This window comes from Mastigoproctus giganteus, chromosome 3 (genome assembly GCF_048544385.1).
Source record: "Mastigoproctus giganteus isolate SK-2022 chromosome 3, ASM4854438v1, whole genome shotgun sequence".
NCBI lineage: Eukaryota > Metazoa > Arthropoda > Arachnida > Uropygi > Thelyphonidae > Mastigoproctus > Mastigoproctus giganteus.
In genome coordinates, this window is record NC_143577.1 from 108650765 (window position 1) to 108678333 (window position 27569).

At 36.9% G+C, this 27569-nt stretch overlaps 1 protein-coding gene across 6 annotated transcripts in view; it reads right to left on the reverse strand.

The window, feature by feature from the left end:
• Cad74A (cadherin 74A) overlaps nucleotides 1-27569 on the reverse strand; it is a 748720-nt gene that overhangs the window by 42527 nt on the left and 678624 nt on the right. For 5 of the 6 annotated variants that reach the window (XM_090369392.1, XM_090369388.1, XM_090369391.1 and 2 more), the window contains 2 exons: nucleotides 24256-24380; nucleotides 3649-3680 (listed from right to left, as the gene is read on the reverse strand). In XM_090369392.1, the coding sequence (XP_090225518.1) occupies nucleotides 3649-3680; nucleotides 24256-24380 (157 nt within the window). The remainder of the gene's footprint in view (nucleotides 1-3648; nucleotides 3681-24255; nucleotides 24381-27569) is intronic. The other variant, XR_016546733.1, reaches the window with a different exon arrangement.

Below are 27569 nucleotides of genomic sequence, written 5' to 3' on the forward strand. Positions count from 1 at the left end.
GCTCAATGCTGATGGCATTCTTCCTCTTGCTCAGAATAATCACCTGAGTATGCATAAATTCAAACTGAGATAAGACAGTTGTAGGATAGATGTGCAGACGTTTGCCTTTAGTCAGCGGGTAGTTGGTTGGTGGAACAGACTTCCATCTTTTGTTGTGGAAGTTGATAACCTAAATAAATTTAAGGCTGAGCTGGACAGGTATTTGGAACGAATGGAGGGGTGAAATGGGAGGGGTTTTTGTTCTGTTTTTTTTTTTTTTTTTTGGCTGATGCTGCATAACCTTGCTTTCTTGCATCGTATGCCTCTACTAATGCTAATGCTAACTGGATAAATTATATCAGCACCAGGCACTAAATAAATATTTTGAATCTACATTAATGCACAAGGAAGTTTTTAGTCATGGGAACAGAAGTACTCTATCAACTGTGGGTTATAACTGAAAACAAAAAAAAATTGTTTTCTGAGAAAAAAACAAAATCAGGTATTTATCTTATTTACTTTTAGCTTCAGCAATTTCTCTACCACTTTCTCCTTAGAAAACAAAATTCTTTTTTTCTTCAATTATAACTGCAACTGCCAGTTATAAATTGGTGATTTTCTGGTTTTTCCCATTCCTAAAAGCTTCACCTGTGAATGCAGATGGAAAATATTTCTTTAGTTTGTCAACAACCTAAAGGATCAATAGTAATGCCACTGATATCTAGTGGACCAACGTTGTCCATCCCTTTCCTTCTAGTGTCTTTGCTACTTTTCTTTGTATTCTTATCCAAAGATGTCTCATAATCTGCCTTAGCTTGCCTAACCCCTAAGTGATCTGACTGCAGACTATTTTGTACTTGCTGTAGAATTCCATGTCCCCTGCTAATTTATAACCATTCCATACAGTTTTGTTTATTTTTGTCTAGTCTCATCAGTTCATCTGACATCCATTTATGTCTAAACCATGAACATTATCTCTTTGTTGGTATATAAAGTTTCTATGTTACTTCCCCAAATGCTTCCCATTTAGAATTGATGGTTGGTTGTTTGGTTTTTAGGAGCATTAGCAACTAAGGCCATATTGCTCTGGGAATATGCAGCGGTCATTCCCTGACCTTTCTGCATCCTCTGTATTTGGTGGTGACGGGCTCGAACCCCGGTCTAATCAAGAAGTGTGTGCTACGCACAGCTGCTCCTTCCCACCTGGCTACAGAGGCGCCCCTTTACAATTAGCAGTTGATAACATCATCAGTTGTTCCCACTGAGAGGAACTTAAAACTGTCTAAGACCAATGTAGTCACCTTTACAAAAGTAAAATCACTTCCCTTCACTATTGAAAGTAGCTACATCTTTAAGTATATTGTATATTATGATCACTGCCATTCCTCTATATGGATATTCTTAATGTAAGATGAGTCACTGCTGATAATCAGATCAAGAGTACTTCTTTCTCCTGTTGCCTCTCTAACATTGCAGCAGAAAACAGTCATCTAATAAATCCATAAAATTTCTGCTACTGAGTGACCAATCCACAAGTTCCAGTCAATATCTGGAAAGTAAAATTATAATTGTTTGTTATTTTTAGGAGCATTAGCAACTAAGGCCATATTGCTCCGGGGATATGCGATGGTCATTCCCTGACCTTTCTGCATCCTCTGTATTTGGTGGTCACGGGCTCGAACCCCGGTCTAATTAAGAAGTGTGTGCTACGCACTGCTGCTCCTGCCCACCCACCTGGTAAAATTATAATTAATCAAAATTATATCCCCCATCATAAGATATTCTGACCTGCTGAGCAACTGTACCTTTCTATATAGTTAATAATTGTAGTAATCACAATCATTTTCCTATAGCAGACTACTTTCTATTCATACAATTATTTTCTGTTTTAACAGTGCTTATGTCATGCCAGACTAGCTTGTGTTTAACTTTATGTTTCCAATATCCCTACTATATCTGCATTTGTTGACTTAACCAATACTTCAAATTCATCAATTTTTTTACAATACTCCTAACATTAGTGTACAAACAAGTATTCATGTACCTGTTTTTGCTTTTAGTAACTCTAACAAAACCATGTATTTGCTCATTACATGATGCTCCCAGCAGGACTTGTAATCTCTAACACCTGGCTTTTCATGTTGCTGTATGTCACAACAGAAGCATTTCCAGAATCATTTTCACCTCTGCCTGTGGCTGCTGTTAACATATTAATCTGTGTATCGCCCATCCAAGCTAACAGTTTTCTTACACAATTAACACTACCTTTACAGCATCAGAAAATATTCTTACACTCCTTCTATTTAAGTTCTCATTCCTTTAAAAACAGTCTTTCCTGTTATCAAGCACAGACCACACTGAGAAAAATTTTATCCAGTGAACCTTGCACAATCTCTCCAGGATCAAATTGAATGATAAGGCTCTTATCATGTATTCCCTCCTATTATGTCTTGGCAGAAATACAGACACTTTCAAATTTGTTCCTAACAACCATCAACTTTAGCCGCTGGTAGACATACCCTGGTTCTATTCCACCTACCCTTTTTACACAATATATTTCCTGTTTCCCTGAGAACAGAATCATCAACAACTGCTACCTCCTATGGGAACAGAGATATCTGCTGCTGTGGATGTCACTGTATTGTCAGTTGCTGGAACATGGGCTTTAGCTCTGTGCTGGGCCTGCTTCTGAAAAGAGTTATGGGGCAGCATTATTAAAACACAGTGTTTGAGAGTTGCTAAAAATTTTAATAACATTAATTATACTGTAGGTGAAATTAAAAAAAAAAAACCATCAAAAACTAACACATAATAATGTACCTATATGGTTTGTAAAATTCCACGGTACCACTGTGTCATCAGTGTCATCACTGTCTGATGACACTGTTTCACTTAACTCCTTCAGCACCTTACACATCTCAATCAGATCCTCTCATAGATGTCTAGTTGTCAAACTTTGCAATCCACATATTCTAAGCTGTTCTTCATATATGATTTATTTTCTCTCATCATTAATTTGGTTGCTTTTCTTTTACCCCTCTCCAAAACTTATGTTTTTTTAAGTGAGATCTCCAGACCTGAATACAGTGCTCCAAATGTGGTCTAATCATCATCTCTCATAGAGAGATAATAAACAACATCCTTCTCTCCACCAGTAAAGGTCCTGTAAATCAAGACCCCATGTGCCTTCCTAGCTGCCTGTTTATACTTTGTATCATTTTGATTGAATTGCAATACCTAAGTCTTTTTTTACTTAATTCTGTTAATATTGATCTGACCTAAATTTAAATTTACTTATCATTAATACTAATTTCAAGGCGAGGGAAAATTACTACAATAATCTAACACTGCATGTGTTTGGCAGTCTCTAATTGGTAATCACATACATTATGATCCTCTTTGTTTAAATTATGTTGGGCCAACAGTCCATTTATACCAGGCTGCATCAAAATTAATTCCTACCTTATGTTAAAAAATTATACTTCGAATATTTCTGCAACAAATAAAAGTATTTCTTAATTCAACATCAAGTCTATCTAATCTGCATGTTTTCTGACAATGTGCTATTGTTAATAATCTGAATTTAAAAACTGTTATTGTATCACAGACATAATAAAGTAATATTATATTTAATTTGTCACAGAACTGTTTCAGAATAAATATACTTACAATATGAAGTTGTTCTAAGTTTCTTCTTATACCTGGAAAAATCAAACAAGTATGTCTTACCCAAAGTCAAAGCTAATTTTAGTTTAATTTTTTTTATTAAATTTTGAAATTAGTTGCATGACCAGAACTTGAGGCTGAATTTTATTATGTGAATCATATAGCTGTTATGCTAACAAATTAAGTACAGGCACTCCCCGACTTACATAATACTCGACTTATGGAAATTTGACTCTATGTAAGTTTTTGCCGGCCGGTGCAAACTTAAAAAAAAAAAAAACGGTGTATTTTGCATCCAGTAGGAATAAATGGAGGTATCGTGAAAATAACATAATGTGAACCCAATAACACATTGTTTTTTTTGGTAACTTGTTCCAAGACCTCGGAAGGTCTCTCTGGAGAGTTAATTCATTTTTATAACAGAAATTGCACTACACTTTAATCGTTATCATATGGTCTGTTATAAGAATCAATTTTGAATGCCTTTGTGATATTTTTCTAAAACACATTTCTGGAGGTCACTACCATAAAACAATAAAAATAATTTGCACTTTCCGGTTTAGTGGGCTTTTCTGTTAGCGCAATCTATTATAAATAGGTAATAAATTTGATCTTATTGCATTTGCAATAATACCAATAACTGGAATTCTGTGGGGTTTTACATTACAGTATTATGATGAAATGAGTTCCCCTTCACTGAAATCTTATAAAAAACATAAATACATTTTCAAAATCTCCTCTTCATTCCTATTTACTTATTACAATGGTGAAGGAAATGGGACCAACAGAAAGCACAAGTGCTGGCAGTGCTAAAATGAAACAAAATTGTTTTATGAAGATGATTAATTAAGAAGTATGAAGCAGGACAAAGTTTTCCATCTACTGCATGGAATTAGGTCTCGCTGCTTCAACAGTGAATGCTATTTTAAGGGACAGTGCACGTATAAAAGAACATGTTAAAGGATCAGTGCATTTAAGATCAACAGTGATCACAAAACAGCATTCAGGTGCTATATCGAAGGCGGATGGAAAATCAGATTCATGGCCATTCAAGCAAAAGCAAGAAGTATTTATGAAGATATTAAGGATAAGTATGGCGAATCCCAAGCCAAGTTCGTGGCAAGCAACAGGTGGTTTAATAGGTTCAAGCATCGCACTGGTTTCCAAAACATTAAAGTATGTGGTGAAGTAGCCAGTGTTGATCTGCAGATGCAGAGAAATTTTGTGATGTGTTGGAAAAACTCCTTCTAAATCTCCACCTCCTACAACTTCCACAGCAGCATGCTTATCAGCTGGAGAGTTAATTCTGGCAGCGATGCTCAAAAGGTAAAACTTGCTGACATTATGCCTGTCTCCTCTCTCTTTTTGTAATTTTTCCTGCACAAGATAAAAAAACATTGAATAAATAATTCTATTTCCATGTTCATCGAACATTTCTTTTCTGCTTCAATCAAATTCAGGGCACGCATAGTTGCGAGTGCTGTATAAACATTTAGGGAAATTCTGACTTACGTAAAATTCAACCGCAGAACGTAACCCTTGTGTAAGTCAGGGAGTGGCTGTAATGATAAACTGTTTAAATAAATTAGTAATTCATAACGTAGGAATTTAATAACCTAGCAACCACAGGACCATAGTACTGGATTTCCAAATATTCTAGATTACTGAGCATATATCTAAAATTACTTACTTTTTCGAGTATGATATTTATTTTATAGTTAAAAAATATATAAAACTGTAAAGTACAGAAAAAAATTAATACAATTTAAAAAACAAGTTTTGCTAATATGTCAAAAAAAATAAAAGATTACAAATTACAGGATCACTCCCTGAATTATGAATATAAAAAAATTCCATAAGGTGCACAGTATAATGCTTTCATAAGCAAACAATCTTTGAAAATTTTTTTTCCTTGTAAAATATAAATGTATAACAGTTACATACTTTACAAATACAACAATAAAATTGTGTTATGTAAGCCTAATGCCCCATGTAAGAACATCAGATTAAGATGCTCTTTGAATTCCCATTACTAACTATCAGTAAATAATTTAGTTCACAAATAGCAAAGGAAGGTTATAATCCTACATTCTCGCAAACTTCTCTATGTCATAATTAGAAAATACAAACAAATTTTAATTCTAAATCTACTGTATGTATTGTAATTCACTGTGTTCATTTTAAGTTTCAAGTATGATAAGAATTTTCATTATTCTGAAGTGAAACCTTCATCTGCATGTCAGAATTTAAGGTAAAAAAAAAAAACACACACACACACACACACACACACACACACACACACACACACACACACACACACACACACACACACACACACACACACACACACACAATGCACACACATGAGATGCAATAAAAAAGTTCAAGGTTTAACCTCATATCTCAAAATTGCAGTGCCATTGCAAGTTGTAAAAACATATTCAGCGACTCATCTAGACATAATAACATTAGTGTATGTTAAATGTGTTTTGTAGAATTTTAAAATAAGTCATTTTACTGAGCAGCGAATCTGATCAAATTTTGTTTCAAATTAGGAAACAATGCAACAGATTCCCATGAAAGCTTAAAAACTGCTTTCAGGAAGGGTGCTACAAGTTGTTCAAAGATTCCTTGGGTGGTTTACAAAATTTAAAAAGGGTTTCTTGTCTGTTGAAGACAGTTCTTGCTGTGGTCACCCTTCAACTTCAAACACCAATGATTCAATTGCTTGTTCGCAATCTGATCAGGAGTGATCGACACTTAAAATCAGCAAAGATGATACTGATAATGATATTTTTTATGGGACATGTCAGTCAATTTTAACACAAGATTTGAGAATACAATAAAATACATTTCATTTCAGCAAAGTTTGTGCCTCATTTATGATCACAGAGATTAGTGAGTTCTCACAAGTCAGGATCATCAACATGCTGGTGCTGATCCACACTTAATTCTTCCATGATTACTGATGATAAATTGTGGTTGTATGGTTATGATTCAGAAACAAAGGCCCAGTCATCTCAATGAAGATGCTGTTTTCTCTTCAAATAAAAGCAAGACAATCTTGATCAAATGTGAAGTTCATGCTTACTGTATTTTTTAACTCACAGGGCACTGTTCATTTGCCCACATAGACAAATAGTGAACCACAAATACTATAAAAAAGTTCTATGGATTTGGAGAAAAGGCCTTATGCATTGGGGATCATAACAGTAAAAATTACTATTTGCAATGACTAACTCAATTTTATTAAAATAAATATATAGAAATAGGTTACAATAGAAATAGAAATAAATATATAGAAATAGGTTACAATAGAAATAGAAATAAATATATAGAAATAGGTTACAATAGAAATAGAAATAAATATATAGAAATAGGTTACAAAAAAAATCAGGTGTAGTATAATCCTATGAGTTCCTCAGGGTTCAGTGTTGGGTCCGTTGTTGTTTTCGGTGTTTATGAATGATATTGATGATGGGATATCAAGTTTAATGTCCAAGTTTGCAGATGATACAAAGGTTGGCAGGGTTGTTAAGGACACCACTGACGCTATGCTGCTGCAATAGGATCTGGAAAGGTTGAACAGATGGGCTGAGAGGTGGCAAATGAAGTTTAACATTGACAAATGTAAAGTACTACACATAGGAAACAGCAACCCCAGAGCAACGTATCAACTCTGCAGTACTACACTGACAGTGGTGGAGAATGAAAAGGACCTGGGGGTAATTGTGCAGGCAGATATGAAGTTCTCTGAGCAGTGCAGACGAGCTGCAAGAGTAGCTCATGGTGTCTTGTCAATGATATACAGGAATTTTTCTAGTAGGGATAAGGAGGTGATTATTCTCTTGTATAAGGCAATGGTTAGGCCATATCTTGAGTACTGTATACAAGTCTGGAGGCCTCATTTCAAGAAGGATGTAGAGCTGCTGGAACGGGTACAGAGAAGGGCAACAAGATTAGTGAATGGAACAAAGGGTTGCTCTTACGAAGAAAGGCTTAAGTTTTGCAAATTACAGAGTCTGGAGACTAGGCACCGGCGAGGTGATCTGATAGAGGTGTATAAGGCTTTGAATGGTTTGAGCATGCTCAATGCCAATGGTATTCTTCATCTTGCTCAGAATAATCAGCTCAGAGGGCATAAATTCAAATTGAGGAAGGACGGATGTCAGACAGATGTGCGGAAATTTGCCTTTGGCCAGCGGGTGGTTGGTTGGTGGAACCGACTTCCATCACTTGTTGTTGAAGTTGATAGCCTAAACAAATTTAAGGTTGAACTGGACAGGTATTTCGAGTGAATGGAGGGGTGAAACGGGAGGGGTGTGTTTTTTTTTTTTTTTTTTTGGCTGATGCTGAATAAGCTTGCTTTCTTGCATCATATGCCTCTACTAATGCTAATGCTATAATAGAGGGGCTTTAGCTTAAAATTACCCTGAGTTACTGCCAAGCAGAAGAATCAGCCTGTCTTTTGCAAGCTTGAATCCTGAGACAATCTTTTCTTCCTTTGTAAGGTAAGTTCTGATTGGTAATTTCTTCCAGAACAACTCAGTTTCATCCATAGTAAAAACATGACAACAATAGCCCCCCCCCATAGCTCCCATCTCCAATCAATTTAGTTAATTCAATAGGATAGACACTTTGAGAATGTATTGGTGTTTGCTCTTATAGCCTCACCAGTTAATTTAAGATTGTCCAAACCTGTTCCTTTTTTTAAATCTATAAAACCAGCCATGATTTGTCCTAAATGGATGCTCATTACTGGAACTTTCACCTATGTTGTTGTTGTTGTTGTTGTTAGGTTTGTTGGTGCATCAGCAACTGTGGCTATAATGCACTGATTTCTGACTAGTATATCTTTGTTGTTGATGCTGATTCTGATAAAAATTTAAACAAGGTGATATTTATCAATCAATTTTAGGAATATAAAAACGGCATCCATATCTTGACGATCTTGTAGAACATTACGTAGTGTTAATTGATTAAAATTTTTGAAAAGTAAGGAGAAGGAACTTTCACCTATAATTTCTTTCAAAATCATCATACAGCCCTTTAGCTGTGCTTTAATTAAGGCCTCACTAATACTAATAAGAACAATAGCATTAACATTAGTAGAGGCATATGATGCAAGAAAGAAAGCTTATGCAGCATTAGCCAAAAAAAAAAAAAAAAAACCCTCCCATTTCACCCCCTCCATTCATTCCAAATGCCTGTCCAGCTCAGCCTTAAATTTATTTAGGCTATCAACTTCCACAACAAAAGATGGAAGTCTGTTCCACTAAACAACTATCCACTGGCTAAAGGCAAATTTCTGCACATCTATTCTATAACTATCTTTTTTCAATTTGAATTTATGTCCTCTCAGGCAATTAATCTGGGCAAGAGGAAGAATCCCATCTGTATTGAGCTGGCTCAAACCATTCAAAGCCTTATACACCTCAATCAGATCACCTCACTCAATCAGATCAGGCCTAGTCTTCAGACACTGTAATTTGCAGAACTTAAGCCTTTCTTTATAAGATCAATCCTCTGTTCCATTCACTAATCTAGCAACCCTCTGTTCCATTCACTAATCTTGTTGCCCTTCTCTGTACTTGTTCCAGCAGCTCTATATACTTCCTAAAATGAGGCCTCCATACCTGTATACAGTACTCAAGATGTGGCCTGACCATTGCCTTATACAAGGAGATAATCACCTCCATATCCCTGCTAGAAAAATTCCTGTACATCATTGACAAGACACCATGAGCTACTCTTGCAAACTGTTTGCGCTGATCAGAAAACTTCATATCTGACTGCACAATTAACCCCAGATCCTTTTCATTCTCTACCACCTGAGTGTAGTACCACACAGTTGATACATTTCTCTGGGGTTACTGCTATCCATATGCAGTACAGGTGTACTTCACTTTAAGGTGCTTTGCTTTGGAGTGCTTTACTAATATGGAGCTTTTCAATTATATTCTTGTTTATTATTTTAGGCACTCGCCTTGCTCTTAAGGGGGTTTTCGGCAGTGATGCACACACCAGCTGACTCTGAGCTTAATTGGGCAAGTCAACTGGCACCATTTTGTTACCAGCGTTCAGTCTGTTTACAGTATCTGTGCACTTCGTGTCTCAGTGTCGTATTCTGGCAATTTTCAAAATTTTTCAAAATTTTACTTGCGTTATTGTTATTATTGTAATTATTAATTACAGTACAATGGCCCCTAAGTGTAGTGCTAGTGAAACAAAAAGTTGCAAGCCTCTTTAAAGCAAAAGCTAGAAATGATTAAGCATAGTGGGAAAGGCATGTCAAATGCTGAGATAAGCTGTAAGCTAGGTTTGGCACTCCAAACAGTTAGCACAGTAGTGAACTCAGAGAAGAAATTCTTGAAAAGAAATTAAAAGTGCTACTCCAGTGAATATGAAAGTGATAAGAATATGCAACATCCTTATTGCCAATACAGAGAAAGTTTTAGTGGTCTGGATAGAAGATCAAACCAGCCACAACGTTCCTTTAAGCCAAGGCCTAATCCAGAACCAGGCCCTAACTCTCTTCACTTTTATGAAGGCTGAGAGAGAGGCAAGGCAGCTGCAGAAGACAGGTTTGAAGGTAGTAGAGGTTGGTTCATGAGGTTTAAGGAAAGAAGCCATCTCCACAATATAAAAGTGCAAGGTGAAGCAGCCAGTGCTAATGTACAAGATGCAAAAAGCTATCCAGATGAGCTAGTTAAGGTAATTGATGAAGGTAGCTACACTAAGCAGCAGATTTTCAACGTCAACGAAACAGCCCTATATTGGAAGAAGATGGCATCTAGGACTTTCATAGCTAGAGAGGATAAGTCAATGCCTGGCTTCAAAACTGCAAAGGATAGGCTGACTCTCTTGTTAGGGTCTAATGCAGCTGGTGACTGCAAGTTGAAGCCAATGCTCATCTACTAGGGCCCTAGGGCCCTCAAGACTTATGCTAAAGCTAGTCTGCCTGTGTATTTTAAATCAAACAACAAAGCCTGGATGACAGCAGATCTGTTTAATATGTGGTTTACTGAATATTTTAAGCTCACTGTCGAGGCCTACTGCTAGTAAAAAAAATTCCTTTCAAGATATTACTGATTAGTGACAATGCACCTGGTCACTCAAGAGCTCTGAGGGAGATGTTTGAGAAGATTAATGATGTTTTCCTGCCTGCTAACACAACATCTATTCTGTAGCCCATGGATCAAGGAGTAATTGCTGCTTTCAAGTCCTATTATTTAAGAAGGACGTTTGTTAAGGCTATATAGCTGCCTTAGATAGTGATACCTTTGATGGAAAATAAATTGAAAGCCTTCTGGAAAGAACTTACCATTCTAAATGCCATTAAGAACATTTGTGATTCATGGGAAGAGGTCAAAATATCAACATTAAAAGGAGTTTGGAAGGAGTTGATAACCACCCACATGGATGACTTTGGAGGGTTCAAGACTTCAGTGGAGGAAGTGACTGCTAATGTGGTGGAAATGGCAAGAGAACTGGAAGTGGAGCCTGAATATGTGGCTGAATTGCTGGAATCTCATGATCAGCCTTTAACGGATAAGGACTTGCTTTTGGCAGATGAGCAAAGTAGGTTACTTCTTAAGATGGAATCTACTCCTGATGAAGATCCAGTGAGCATTGCTGAAATGACAACAAAGAATTTAGAACACTACGTTGGCTTACTTGATACAGCAGTGGCAGGCTTTGAGAGGACTGACACCAAAATTTGCCCCAGGAGCTCACATTTGGTGAGTATGGGCCTGGCACACCCAGGATCCTGAGCTGGATATCACCCTTCTTATCTTTCTTGGTGATTCCTTTCTCTCTCTCTCTCTCTCTCTCTCTCTCTCTCTCTCTCTCAGGTTAACTCAGAAATTTTTTTTTTGGCCAGTGCAGCATAAGCTTCAGGCTTCCTTGTGCCATGAATTCTCTGTTTATACTCTAAGACGACCACATGGTCAGGAGTTCACAAGACTGAAAGAATACAAGAAAAATCCTTTGAGAGCATCCTCCCTGCTCTTCAAGCTCTCATAAAGGCTCATAACAATGCTCAGTTGGCACCTAATACCCCTCATTCTTTACACGGAGCACACACAAAGTCATCCCCTTTGGCAATGTCATATCCCATTCGTGATGTCCACAAACATCATACAAGCAGTACATTTTATACATATTTCGTTAAGGATACTGAATCCATACGTTATGTACTAAGTGATAAAACTAAGTTAATAAAACATGTATGCATTGCTGTAAATTACACTTTATAAGCCTCTTCTAATATTGATTAAAAAACTACATAGAAACCTCCAATTATCTCCTATTCCAATTCTAAAACAATGGCGGCAAAATTCAAACATTCTTACCGAATGCAACACAATAACTGCAGACTGCAGAAGCCGACTGTGGTTTTTAAGAAATTACAATTAAAAGTGGAGAACAAATGCACCAAATTAATCAAATAATTAAAAATAAATACCATATGGCTAATAATAATAATAATAATAATAATAATTATTATTATTATTATTTTAAGTAAGTGTCACAGCCACCTCAAACTTCAACAGCAAGTAGCCCTACCATTCAACAACCATCAACATCAAGGCAAGACTCTCCACTAGCAAAGAGAATAAGATTCGTTGCTAGCTCAGATGATGAAGCTCCACTATCTCCTTCAGCCTTCCTTCCATAATTACTTCTAAAATGTTCATTTGTCAGTCACCATAAGCAAAGGACAAAAATATTTTAAAATAGCAATACAGTACTGTAGCATTTTTTTTTTATTTATTATTTTTACTTTTGCATCATTTTTTTAGGCCTAGCACTGTTGCACACTTAATAAATGATAGTGTAAATATGTTTTTAGGCTTTTATATGCACTGGAAAGTGAAAAAAAGGCTGTAATTCACTTTAAGCCAATATTCGCTTTACAGTGGTGGTCTGGAACCTAACCCGCCATATTAGCGCAGTATTCCTGTAGTTTACATTTGTCAATGTTAAACTTCAGTTGCCACCTCTCAGCCCATCTTGTCAACTTTTCTAGATCCTGTGGCAGTAGCGTACATGTTTCTAACACTGATCAACTATCCACACCTTTCCTCTTCAGCAATCACTATGCTTAGGAATATTTATGGCTGTTTCAAATTACCAACATTTTTCACTAACTCTAGAATTTTCTCCTTGTTTCACAAGTGTACTAATACAGGTGACCCCCGCCAAGCATGAGGGGTTACATTCCGACCAACGGCCATGCACGGCAATTCCACATTCAGCGGGATAGTGTTGTTGTGGAAAAACAGGAGTTAGGTCCTGAAACTTTTTATATAGGAAATTAAAACCATAATCTGTGCTACAAATGATACAATTTATTTTTAAAAGAAATTAACAATTTCACTTTATAATTTAAAATGTATTCCAACTAAAGACATCATAAAATATAAGTATGCAATATTTTTCTATGCTCATTTTTGCTGGAATGACGGTTTCAAAAATGAACGGCAAGATTGACTTCCTCCATAATTTCTCATCTCTCGTTCCATTGATCCAATTGAGTGGCAGTGAGTTCATGCACCTAACTTAAATGTAAAGGGCCCCTATGTTAAAAGAGAACACAATGAAAGAAAACTAAACCCCCCAAAAATCAAAACTAAAGTATGGAAACAACAAAAATGTAATCGGGTATACACTTCCATTATGGAATTGAAATGAATTCCTACCCAAATTTAAAATAAAACTGCATGTTGATAAAAGTAAAACAATGAAATAAAACTTTTAATTGTTGACCATGACTTACAAACACGTGTGAAGAAATGTTCAATGGATGAAACTGCTAACAGAAGGTGAAGACGCTTTTGAAGTTGAAGTTGGCTTACTTACAAAATCTGTAATTTTTGTCTGTAGCTATTTTGTCATGATCTTTCTCATGTCAACATAAGAAACCATAATATCGTCAATGCCTCTCTTAATTTTTGTACTTCTATGAAAGTCGGGATCTTCCTGCATAATCTTTTCCTTCAGGAACTCAGCTGCTTTTAGAAGCTCTGATTATACCATTTGTTAGTTCAGGTTTCTTCTGCTCTTTATTTCCTTCTTCTTCTTTATGCTCCCTCAGGTGAATAATCTAAGCAAGAGGAATAATCCCATTAGCATTGAGCTTTTAGAACATTTCATTTCCTGATGGAAATGAATATGTTCTAAAATTTCTTCCAGCCCTATATCACTAAATTCCACACCTACAATAACGTTTGAAAGTTTAATAATTTACTCAACTTCTGTCTGAATAATATTGAGGTCTTGTGAGTTGCTTCCTGTTTCGGGGAATAGCTTCTTCCAATAGTTCTTCAAAGTTGACTTCTTAATTTTAGTCCATGACTGTTCGATTATTTCAATACCTGTTAGTATTGTGAATTCAGCCTAAAATTGTCACATGTTTTTATGTGGAAATTTTTCAATTTTATCAATGATTTGCCAATCTTCTCTTTGGATAATAAGATTTAAAAGTCGAAATGATCTCTTGGTCCAGGGGCTGTAAAATTGATGTTATGCTCAGAGTTAAAAACACAAGTTTTACATTTGGATTGCAATTGAGAAGTGACACTGGGTGACTTGGAGCATTGTCTAAGATAAGGAGCATCTTGAATGATAAATTCTTATTTTTCAGATATCCTTCAACTTCAAGAATGAAACGATGCTTGGTGAGTTACTAAACAGTGAGCCAGTCAACTATGCTTTTCTATTTGATTGCCAGTAAATGGGAAGAAAAGATTTATTTTTGGCTTTCAAAGCCCTTGGGTTTTCTGAATGATACACTAATAAAGGCTTGCATTTATAATCACCAGAAGTGTTACTACAAAATAGGAGCATGATTCTGTCCTTTGACACTTTGAATGCAACTTGTACGTCCTGTCAGGCATTTTTTTCCAATAGAGTCCAGTTTCATCACAATTAAAAATCTGATCTGCCATGTAATCTCCCTCTTCTATTACATTTTTCAATTCCATTAAAAAATTTTCCACTGCCTGTACATCAGCAGAAGCGATCTTACCAACAACTTTAATATTGTGCAGATATGATCATTTTTTAAATCTATCAAACCATCCCTTGGATTCACTGAAACTTGATTCACCATTTGCACTAGCAGCATGAGACTCTATGTGATGATAAATACGTTGGGCTTTGCAACTGATCATATTAGAACTGGGAGGCACATTTTCTTTCCTTTGGTCTTCAATCCAAACATTCAATAACTGTTCCATATTTTCAATAAGCATATCACATCGACTAACAAAAGTGGATTTTGCACTTGAGAGTTTGTTGCCAACCCAAAGCTTGCTTCAATTTTGTCCTCACACTTCTTAATTATTCATATCGATGATTCATTGCACTCATTCTTTAGCTAAAGACGCATACATTCTTCCTTGCTCTATTTCCCCCAAAATAATAATTTTTTCATGCAATGACAGGATTTTTCTGGATTTTTCATCCTGGAATCATTTTCGGATGTACAGGCACACTTTGAAGCCATTAACTATTGAAATAAAATATAAATTCTATAAATTCACTTGAAGTCACTTTTCACTCAACTCGGAAACTCACACCGACATTGTCACTAGCAAAGACTCAAGCCAACTAAGGGGGTCATTGAAGTATTACATCACACTGTTTCTGAGGACGGCTGAGTTTAAAGATACATAATGAAAAATATATTGTAATAAAAAAGTAGGTACACTGTAGAGAGGCTAAATTTTGACAGATCATAAAACTGAAAAGTGCTACAAAATTGCAGTTTCTGATAACAAAGTCGCTTAGAATGAAATTGATGACACTATTAATTCAATCATGCTAAAAGCGTGATTGAATTAATCATGCTAAAAGCAACTACATACTTTGTAATAAGGTAGCACAGTTGAGTCAGATACACCATGCTACTGCAAACCTTGGGCCACATATGGCATGATCCATGTCACATGGACTTTACCGCATAAGTGCGAATCCACGCACGGTAAAGCTGCGCTCAGCTGGGGTCACCTGTAGTTGAACAAGACATCCCGAAAAGTCATGCATTTTTAGCATGGCCTTCACTTTTCATAACACATTTTAAAATTTCTAATTAAGTTTGTAACTGTGAGTCATGTGTTTTTTATTTGATCCACTTGCAATTATCACAATCACTTTTCCTTTTGGATGCCACAGAAAAGGTTATACAATCTTTATTACTAGAATAGTGGGTTTTTATTCCAGCAAAATTACCATAAATTACTAATAATTTACCAATGCAATATAATAATACTTCATCATGGCCTTAGGTTTGCTTTGGTATAAATAATAAACAACAACAGGCACTTCACTATAGCCAAAGAATATAAATTTATACTGTAGTTCATCATATACATATTGGTTATGTACAAATGATGAATTACAACATAATAATAATTATGTATATCCATTGTTTTAAACATTGATTTTGATTTTCAAGCAACAAATTGTTTCCAATCCTTTAATGAATAGCATATGTGCAGCTTCTTATCCACGAAAACATTGTTAATGAAGTAAGTAGAGGATTTTAATGTACTAAGCTCCCATGTAGTGTCACTTCCCATGCAGTGAATTATATATATTTTATCAGTAATGTTGATCTGATGATTCTGTTTTGTAGACCAGTATACAGGCATACCTCGGTTAACGTTACCTCTGATAACGAAGCCTCGATATAACGAAGTCCGCAATTTCAAGCCCCATTTAACATAAAAAAATATTCCAATTTAACGCCAACGCCTGACAATCATCTGATTGGTGACTGACGGTGATTCGTTACGTATTCCCGAGTGCTCCCGAGCTGCGGGCGTGTCTGTTATAACAGTTTTGCACGTCAATAGCTTAATTTAGTTGTTGTTTACATGATTGACGTTGTTTCAGTGTGGCGCATTGCAATAATTGACGTAGGTTCTTTGTAGCATTACATAACGTAGATTTTGTAAATTTTATTGGAAATATTTTTGTTTTAGTTAATTAAAATGTCAGAATCAAAGAAAAGAAAAGCAATTTCTTTGGAAACTAAACTAAATATCGTACGACGTGTTGAAAGCGGCGAAAGAAAATCCGATGTGGCACATTCTTTAGGATTAGCGCAATCAACTTTAACAACCATACTAAGTCAATCAGAAAAAATAAAACAGTCTGCTCAGAATTGTACAGATGTTACAGTGGCAAAATTAACTCGCTTAAGGAATCCAATTTTAGAAAAAATGGAGAAAATGTTAAGTTTGTGGATAGATGATATGTCACAACGTCATATGCCTTTAAGTCAAATGGTGATTCAAGAAAAAGCATTATTTTTGTTTAATCACCTGAAATCTAAACAAACTGAAGAAATTACGGAAACCTTTGGGGCTTCTCGTGGTTGGTTCGAGAAATTTAAAAAACGGGCCAGGATTCATAGTGTAAAATTAACAGGAGAAGCTGCAAGTGCAGATGTTGAAGCTGCAAATAAGTTTCCAGAAAAACTAAAGGAAATAATTGAACGTGAAAATTTTCCACCAAATTTGATGTTCAATGTTGACGAAAGCGGTTTGTTCTGGAAACGGCTACCAACAAAAAGCTTCATTTCTATTGAAGAAAAATCAGCTGCTGGGTTCAAAGCAGCAAAAGACTGTTTAACGTTACTCTTTGGATCAAATGCCTCTGGCGATTATAAATTAAAATTGTTATTAGTTTACCATTCAGAAAATCTGAGGGCGTTAAAAGGTAACATAAAAATGAATTTACCTGTAATATGGAAAGCAAATAGAAAAGCGTGGGTTACCAAGGAGTTATTTACTGATTGGTTTGTTAACCACTTTTGTCCTGGAGTAAAACGGTATTGTCAAAAAAACAACTTTGAAGAAAAAGCTCTTTTGTTGTTAGACAATGCTCCGGGACATCCTACTGATCTTAACACGTTGGACACATGCATTCCTGTCAAAGTTGTGTTTCTTCCAGCAAACACAACTTCCCTGATTCAACCATTGGATCAGGGAGTAATAGCATCATTTAAAGCTTATTATCTGCGTCGAACTTTAAGCAATTTAACTGAACTAGAGGATAAAGAGGAAATGTACGACTCAAAGTATGACTCAAACCAGAGCAGCAAAGCAAAGGGCTCAAGCCAATGGGAATGCTGTGGCCCAGGGGAGAACTGAGGGGGGCAGTTGTCCTCTGAATCACAGCCTTGTAAGATGCACTATTTGCTTGATGTTTGCGGAGCAGTCAAGTATGGGACATGATACTGCCATGGGGGATGTCTTTGTGTGTGTGCGATGCAAGGAGTGTAAGGAGATAAGGCGACAACTCAGCGTTGTTATGGGCCTATATGAGAGCTTGAAGGATAGGGTGGATGCCCTCGAAGGATTACAAGTGAGGGGCCCATCAAGCTCTCAGCTGCCCACACCAATGCCAGAGCTTGCACTTGGTCATCGCGGAACACAGCGGCAACCCCTAAGGCAGAATGCGCTGGTCCCAAAGGAACTAGTAGTTGTTGGTGACTCTATTGTCAGGGAAACGGGAAACATGCTTTGTAAAAAGGATAGGTGGAATAGGACCAGGGTATGTCTGCCAGGGGCAAAAGTTGATGACGTTGTAGAGCGGATATCATCTTTTAAGGGCACAAAAGGTGATATAGTTGTACACGTTGGCACTAATGACATTAAGAGTAGAAGACCGGCGGAATTACTTGACAAGTACAGGTCACTGATGAAAAAAAGCCGTGAATTAGGGTTGAAATTGAAAGTGTCTGTAATTCTGCCCAGACACGATAGGAGGGAGTATATGATGAGAGCCCTGTCAATCAATTCGGCCCTGGAAAGATTGTGCAGGGCTCAAGGGGTAGAATTTTTTTCAGCCTGGTCTGTACTTGTTAACAGGAGAGACTGCTTCTACAGGGATGGGATACACTTAAATAGAAAGGGTGCAAGAATGTTTGCTGATGCTATCGAGGCAATGTTAGGTGGGTCGGAAAACTGCTAGATTGGGGGGATACAAGGACTAATAGATTAACAGTAGCCACTGGCAGAGGTGAAAGTGATTCTTGCACTGCTTCTATTGGAATGAGCCGCAGCCTGGAAAATAAGATGCAGGATATTTCAGAGACTGCTGGGAATCATTGGGGTACAAGTAAACACATGGGTTGTGTTAGGGTAGCTAAGAAAAAGAACAGGTGCATGTATACTTGTGTGTACACCAATGCTAGGAGTTTAGTAAATAAATTTGATGAATTTGAGGTATTGCTCAAAACATCAAAGGCAGATATTGTGGGGATTTCAGAGACGTGGTGTCACACAGATATAAGAAATGCAGAACTGGAATTTGGGGAGTACAATGTCTACAGAAAGGATAGACAGGATAGGAAGGGAGGAGGGGTTATGCTATTAGTTAAAAAACACATAAAATCCAAGGAAGTGAAGCCAGTCGACATCGCTGGACAGTGCAGTGTCGAGTCAGTTTGGTGTGACATAAGCATTGGGAGATCAAAATTGAGAGTAGGAGTGTGCTATAGGCCTAATGACTCTGATGAGTATAATAAGAAACTGTTCGGAGAAATAGAGTGGGCCAGTAAATCAGAGAGTCTTATAATGGGGGATTTTAATTTCCCAGATATTGACTGGAATTTGGGGGCTGGTCACTCACACAGTAGCAAGGCTTTTGTGGATTTATTGGATGATTGTTTTCTACATCAGCATGTTCGGGAGGCAACTAGAGGGAGTAATACTCTTGATTTGATTATCAGTAGTGATTCTTCATGCATTAAGAATCTGCAGATAAATGAACCACTTGGTGGCAGTGATCACAGTGTGCTGAAGTGGGAGTTACTCAAAGAGGTAACTACCATTAGGGGTAAAGGGAAGGGGTATTGCTTTCGTAAAGGCGACTACAATGGACTGAGACAGTATTTAAATTCTATACAGTGGGATCAACTGATGATATTGCCAACAGCAAATTCAAAATGGGAAGCATTCAAAGAACTTATCGTGGAAGCTACTAGGCTTTACATACCAACTAAGAAATATTGTTCAAGGTTTAGGCCTAAATGGTTGTCAGATGAACTAATGAGGCATATGGCAGAGAAGAAAAATGCATGGGATACATACAAATTAACACGTGACACGGACGCCTATGATAGATACAAGTTGATCTGTAACCAAGTTACAAAGGAGGTTAGGCAGGCGAAGGCAGATTACGAGAGATCCTTGGCAAGGGATGCGAAGAAAAACAGCAAAGAGTTCTTTACTTATGTAAACTCTAGAAGGAAGGGGATGAATCAGATTGGTCCACTTGAGATCGATGGGTCAACTGTTGATGACCCTGCTCGGGTAGCTAACAAACTAAATGAATATTTTGCATCGACATTCACACATGAGGAGTTATTCAGCGAGGGGAATGCCAGAGGTGTATTCAACTCTAGCAGTAAGCTAGAGAATCTTGTAATAACTGAGAGCAAAGTGGAGGAGAAATTGTTGAAGATAAACACAAGAAAGGCACCTGGGGTGGATGGGATCTATCCAGTTATATTAAAGGAGGCAGCAAAGGAGGTAAGCAAACCCTTAGCCATAATTATGAGAGCTTCCTTGGACTCAGGGGAGGTACCCATTGACTGGAGATGTGCAAATGTGACCCCAATTCACAAAGGGGGATCAAAGGCTGACACAAGTAATTATAGACCTGTGAGTTTAACTTCTGTTCCCGGAAAATTAATGGAGGCACTGGTGAAAGAAGCACTGCAGGATCATCTAGACAAGACTTCAGTTATAGCTAGGACACAGCATGGTTTTGTTAAGGGGAAGTCTTGCCTGACCAATTTGATTGGATACTATGATGCAGTCACAAAAGAACTGGATGCAGGGAATAACTTTGATATTATATACTTGGATCTTAGAAAGGCTTTTGATACTGTTGCACATGGAAGACTGCTGCACAAATTGGAGCAGTGTGGCATTGGAGGCAAGTTGCTGCTATGGATAAAGGGGTGGTTGAGGGGGAGAAGACAGAGAGTGGTAATCAATGGACACTGCTCATCGTGGACTAATGTTATTAGTGGAGTCCCTCAGGGTTCAGTATTGGGGCCTTTATTGTTTTCTGTATTTATAAATGATATTGATGATGGTATATCAGGCTTAATGTCCAAGTTTGCAGACGATACGAAGGTTGGCAGGGTTGTCAAGGACACTACTGACACTATGCTGCTGCAACAGGATTTGGAAAGGTTGAGCAGATGGGCTTCGAGGTGGCAAATGAAGTTTAACATTGACAAATGTAAAGTACTACATATGGGAAACAGCAACCCCAGAGCAACGTATCAACTCTGTGGTACTACACTGACAGTGGTAGAGAATGAAAGGGACCTGGGGGTGGTGGTGCAGGCAGATATGAAGTTCTCTGAGCAGTGCAGACGAGCTGCAAAAGTAGCTCATGGTGTATTGTCAATGATATATAGGAATTTTTCTAGCAGGGATAAGGAGGTGATTATTCCCTTGTATAAGGCAATGGTCAGGCCACACCTAGAGTACTGTATACAGGCCTGGAGGCCTCATTTCAGGAAGGATGTAGAGCTGCTGGAACGAGTACAGAGAAGGGCAACTAGATTGGTGAATGGGACAAAGGGGTTCTCTTACGAAGAAAGGCTTAAGTTTTGCAAATTACAGTGTCTGGAAACTAGGCACCAGCGGGGTGATCTGATAGAGGTGTACAAAGCCTTGAATGGTTTGAGCATGCTCAATGCTGATGGGATTCTTCCTCTAGCTCAGAAAAATCACCTGAGAGGGCATAAATTCAAATTGAGGAAAGACAGATGTAGGATAGATGTGCGGAAATTTGCCTTTAGCCAGCGGGTGGTTGGTGGGTGGAACAGACTTCCATCCCTTGTCGTGGAAGTTGATAGCCTAAATAAGTTTAAGGCTCAGCTGGACAGGTATTTCGAACGAACAGAGGGGTGAAGTGGAAGTGGTTATTTTTATTTATTTATGTTACTTTTTTTTTTTTTTTTTTGGCTGATGCTGCATAAGCTTGCTTTCTTGCATCAAATGCCTCTACTAATGCTAATGCTAAATGCTAATGACAGTTAAAACTTTTTGGAAAAACTACACCATTAAAAACGCAATTGAAAACATTGATAGTTCTTGGAAAGAAGTCACTAAGAAATGCTTAAATGGAGTTTGGCGCAAAATATGGCCAGAAGTTGTACTAGAAGAAGAAAATAACATCCAAGAAATTAGAAATGAAGTTATCCAGATGGCTCAATCAATAGGTTTCGAAAATGTTGATGAAGAGGATGTTAGAAATTTATTGAATGCAGAAGATGATTGTTTTTCAGTGGAAGATTTAGAAAACCTTGTTAGCAACGAAGACAAAGATAATGAAGGCGAAGTTAAAGAAGTTCCTGCCAAAAAAGTGTTAACAACCAAAGATTTAAAAAGGTGCTTAAATGACATTGAAAACGTTTTAAATTTTTTTAATGAAAATGATCCTGATTTAGGAAGAAGTGTTATAGTTAAGCGATCAGTGTTAAATGCAATAACTCCGTATAGGCAATTGTTAAATGAAAGAGAAAAAAAAGCATAAACAATCAACTTTAACCTCATATTTTAAAATGAGATTTCACTTTGTATGTAAGTTGACTGTTTATTTAATAAAACTTTTCTTTGTTGGAAAAAAAGCTTTTCATTTTCTTTACGTAGGAACGTATCCCTATTCTGGCCATAGTATTTTTACCTCTGAAAACGAAGTTTCGCTTAACGAAGTAATTTCGTGGAACGCATCCTATTCGTTAATCGAGGTATGCCTGTAATCTATAGTGGGGGTGGTTAGTTAGGTTAAAATATTTAGCCGATTTTGGCATGCACCCTTTTAAGGGTGCATGCCAAAATCGGCTAAATCTTTTAAAACACTACCCTCATGAGCCTAGAACACAAAATTGGCTAAATATTTTAAGAAATTACCCATAATAATTTGCATTTCAGAACACAAAATGTATAATGCTTTATTATCCTATTTAATCAAAGCAAATCTTTCACTCCAAGAGGGGGCATAAATTCAAATTAAGAAAAGACAGATGTAGAATAGATGTGCGGAAATTTGCCTTTAGCCAGCGGGTGGTTAATTGCTGGAACAAACTTCCATCTGTCGTTGTGGAAGTTGATAGCTTGAATAAATTTAAGGAGGAACTGGACAGGCATTTGGAGGGAATGGTGTGATTTTTTTTTTTTTTTTGGCTGATGCTGCATAAGCTCATACATTTGCTTTCTTGCATCACATGCCACTACTATTACTACTACTATTTGTGGGAATTAATGAAGAATAATCTCCAATCTCCATGCCACATACAAACCGTAATTGACAATGAAGGAGGTTAGGCTAAATACTTAATGTGGATAATATATCTCACATAACTTTACCAATAACTTATGTTCTGAATAAATGTGTGAAATATATGAATTTTTTTCTTAATTTCATTTCACAATTTTGTCAGTACATCTCACCACTCTGACTTCAAACAAATACTGCATGAAGTTTGAAATTTTTTTTGGGACGTTCTGAATTCTGCATGCTCAAAAAATTTGTATTCGTGCCATGGGTTTGCCACCCCTGACCTATAGTCTTTTGTTTTGTAAGGACATTCTCTGTGGCTTATTTTTAGATATTGCATAAAAACTCATTTTTCCACCACTCCAATAGAGCAGCACAGCAGTTAGAGTAAAGACTTTTACTGATACATTGAATATATTTATAGCCTCTAATGCCTATATAATACATTTCTATATAGGTGGAGGGTGACAAATAATGCCCACAGAGTTTTTTAATGTTTGTCATGACCTTCATATTGCTTGTAAGGTATCTTGTGGCTGATGACAGTGCTGGTTCTTTTTGGCTTGGTCACAGAAACTTGTGGGAATACAGTAAATGCTTGAGTGTCCAATTATCCTGATGTTTCTTAACACTAGCGGCCACATGACAGGAAACACTGTTATACAATCATGAAATGTAATTCCGGGGGCATACCTAGGGTATGTGCTGCCCCCTTTAAAATTTTCTTCATATATGTATGTAAGTTTCAGGTTTTCAGGTGCCCCTTGATTGGTGCCCAGGTGCAGTGCACCCCTTGCATCCTCAGGACAGCCTGCCCCTGCATATACTTCTTTTCATGAAAATTATGCCTGTTTTCCTGTTATACCATTTTTGCTCTTGTTGATACTCTGGAATGACCACCAGATCAGAGTAGTTTACAATAAATCACAAATATAATAGTTAATTGTATTTGGAAGTCATATGGAATGGACCACAGTCCATAAAAAAACCCGTGCTATTGCACTCTTGTTCTTGAACAATTGGCTACATCATTTGCATCTACATTCAGGGAAGAAGGAAGAAATTTTACTTATTCATCAATGGTGATTTAATCAGAATGTATCTTGCCATGGCAGTCAGCATTAGCAGTCTGATATGGCACTGCATCATACATTTTCTGCAAATGCACACACACACACACAAATTAAGTGCTGCCATTTTTTTACAGATCTTGTATACAGTTTTTGATATAAATTCTAAATTGAAATTTTGAAGAAAAATCAATTTCACTGAAAAAAGAGTAAGTACCTTGAGTATAGACAGCATACAGCTACTGCTACAGCAAAGGCCAGAATGGCAATGAAAGCTGCCACTACTAATACAAAAATCTCACTCCACGTCATTCTATAAGGATCTTTGCCAGGAACACAATTCTGAAAGAAAATATATATTAAAAAAACAAATGTATTAAAACAGTGGTTCTCTGGGTGCAGGGGGGGTCTGCAAAAGACACTCTGCGGATTCCTAGACCACAAATTATTTATAAAAAATGAGTTTTGGCAAAATTAAATATATATGAAATTAATTATTAAAATCTTTAATCTTCCAAGTGCTTAAACAAAAATAAAATCAATCCAGAGAAAATTATATTTACATAAGCATGTCATTTTACGACACCTATAATTTTATGACATATCATAAAATGATAGAAAAAATTGTTTAATTTCTGAGATATTTAGAACAGATTCTAGCTTGTATTATATACATATTTGTTACTCCGAGTTGATTTGAAATAGTGAAACACCAAGGTAAGTTATGATGATGATGATGATGATGATGATGGAGTGTACTCCTTGCCTTACCAGAAAAAAATATATTTGCTGTTTTCTTTTCTATTACTGTAGTAATACTACTCCATGCAATTATGGAAAAAAAAGTTTTATGCTTTTTGAAATGCCAACCCCAGGGGCTCACATCTGGTGAGTATGGGCTTGGCACACCCAGGGTCCTGAGTTGGGCGGGATATCATCATTCTTCTCTTTTTTTGGTTTTTTGGTGATTCTCTCTCTCTCTCTCTCTCTCTCTCTCTCTCTCTCTCTCTCGGTACTCAATTTATTTATTTTTTGGCTGGTGCAGAATAAGCCTCAGGTTTCCTTGCACTATATGTTGCCTTGTTGTTGATCACAACACTTCAGAAAAAAGTTTCTTGATCATTTTCTTCTCTAATACTATATTAATATTATTCTATACCATTACAGAAAAAAAGGCTTTTTTTTTTTTTCCAAACTGTACAAATATTGGTTTGTTTATTTAGAGTAGTACAGTAAACCCCAGCTATTCACAGTATCTGTATTTGCGGTTTCGCATATTTATGGTCGCTGATTTAAACCTAAAAAAAAATGTGAATTTTAAAGCACCATGAATATTTTCTGCCATAAAAAAAAAACATGGGCATGGCTAAAATCATCTTGCCCAGTCCACAGAGTACTACTCTGTGGACTGGTCTAAACAGTGCTCAGTGGATGGGGGGGGGGGGGGTGAAATATCGTGAATCTTTCCCGCTAATCCTCATTCAGTATGTGTAATGCAGTTGTAATGGAAGGTTTCGTAGCTTGCTTTTAATTGATAAGTTTACAAAAGTGAAAAATCTACCGTTTTGCAGTGTGTTGATGTAAACAGACTTTTCGAGCATGCTAACGGTTAAACAAAAGTGATTTTATTGTGGACAAGTTCTTTTCTAACCCTACAAAAATATAGCTATGAATAACAAGAGAAGTGTGAAAAGATCAAAGAAGGTGATGACATTAGCGAGTAAAATCGAGTTATTAGACAAAATTTCTAATGATGAAAGTGTCTCATCAGTGGCAAAACATTATAAAATCAATGAGTCAACAGTACGATCAATCAAGAAATCGGAAGAAAAAATCCACTGTAGTGTCCGCGAAAATGCACTAATTGCTTCAAAAATTTGCTCTGTAACTTGTTATGTTAAATTTAAAAAAATGCAAAAGGCTTTAAATCTGTGGATAGCAGACCAAACTCAAAATAAAATCCCGTTAAGTTCACTCATCATTCGTGAAAAGGCAAAACACCTTTATCAACACTTTAGCAAAACTGGTGATAGCACTGGCAGGATAAGCAAAGGTAAAGATAACTTAACTAGCAAAGGGTGGTTTGAAAGATATAAAAATCGATATGGCCTTCATAACATGAAACTTGTAGGCCAGTCTGCATCAGCGGATTTCGTGGCTGCAGAAAGCTTCCCGACTGAACTAAAAAAATTAATTATGGGCAAAGGATATGTTCCCGAACAGGTGTTCAATGCAGACGAAACTGGGTTGCTTTGGAAGAGAAGGCCAGCCAGAACATACTTAACACAAAATGAAAAATCTGCTCCTGGATTCAAAGCTTCCAAAGATAGGTTTACTCTTTTGTTTTGTGAAAATGCTAGTGGACACATGATCAAACCGATGCTTGTGTATAAATCGCAGAATCCACGTGCTTTGAACGAAAAGAATAAAGGTCATCTCTAGTTTATTGGAAATCAAATAAAAAAGCCTGGATAACAACTACAGTTTTTAAAGAGTGGTTTAATGATAGCTTTGTGCGAGAGGTGGAAAGTTACTTAGCTTCAAAATCTTTGCCTTTCAAAGTTTTGCTTCTTATTGATAACGCGCCAGGATGTCCAAGCAGTCTGGAATTTGACCACTCAAACGTTGAAATTGTGTTTTTGCCACTCAATACTACATCACTTTTACAACCACTAGACGAAGGTGTGATTTCTGCGTTTAAGTCCTACTATGTTAGAACTTTTACTGGCTTAATTGAAAAAAAATGGAAAGGGAGTCAGACTTAACTGTAAGTCAAAGTTGGAAAAATTATAACATTACAGATTTCCTGATCAACATCAAGGCATCAGTTGATGAGATAAGTGCATCTACAATTAACGCGTGTTGCCGAAAATTGTGGCCAGAAGTGGTTGTTGCTAAAACAATCCCTAATATCAATGAATTTTGAAGATTTTGATTTTGAAGCTAAGTAACTTTCCACCTCTCGCACAAAGCTATCATTAACCCCAGGGGCTCACATCTGGTGAGTATGGGTTTGGCACACCCAGGGTCCTGAGCTGGATATTATCGTTCTTCTCTTTCTTGGTGATTCCCTTCTACTTCTCTCTCTCTCTCTCTCTCTCTCTCTCTCTCTCTCTCTCTCTCTCTCTCTCTCTCTCTCTCTCTCTCTCTCTGTCTTTGTCTTAAAGTAACTCGGGAATTTTTTTTTGGCTGGTGCAGCATAAGCCTCAGGCTTCCTTGCACCATATAACTAATAATAATAATAACTGGTTGCCAATATTGTAGAAATCGCACAGGGAATAGAAGGCGGGGGCTTTGAAAACATCGATGCAACAGGCATTCAGGAACTTATTGAGAGTCATGCAGATGAACTTACAATAGAAGAGTTGGATGAATTAGTAACAAGGTCAAATGAAAACCAAAATGATCCTGAGGAGGAAGATCTCAACGTTGTTAGACCAGAATTAAATAGCAAATCATTAAAGGAAAGGAACCCTTGTTCTAGGTTTTACTGAACGAGACCTAGAACAATTACTCTTGCCTTATGGGGAA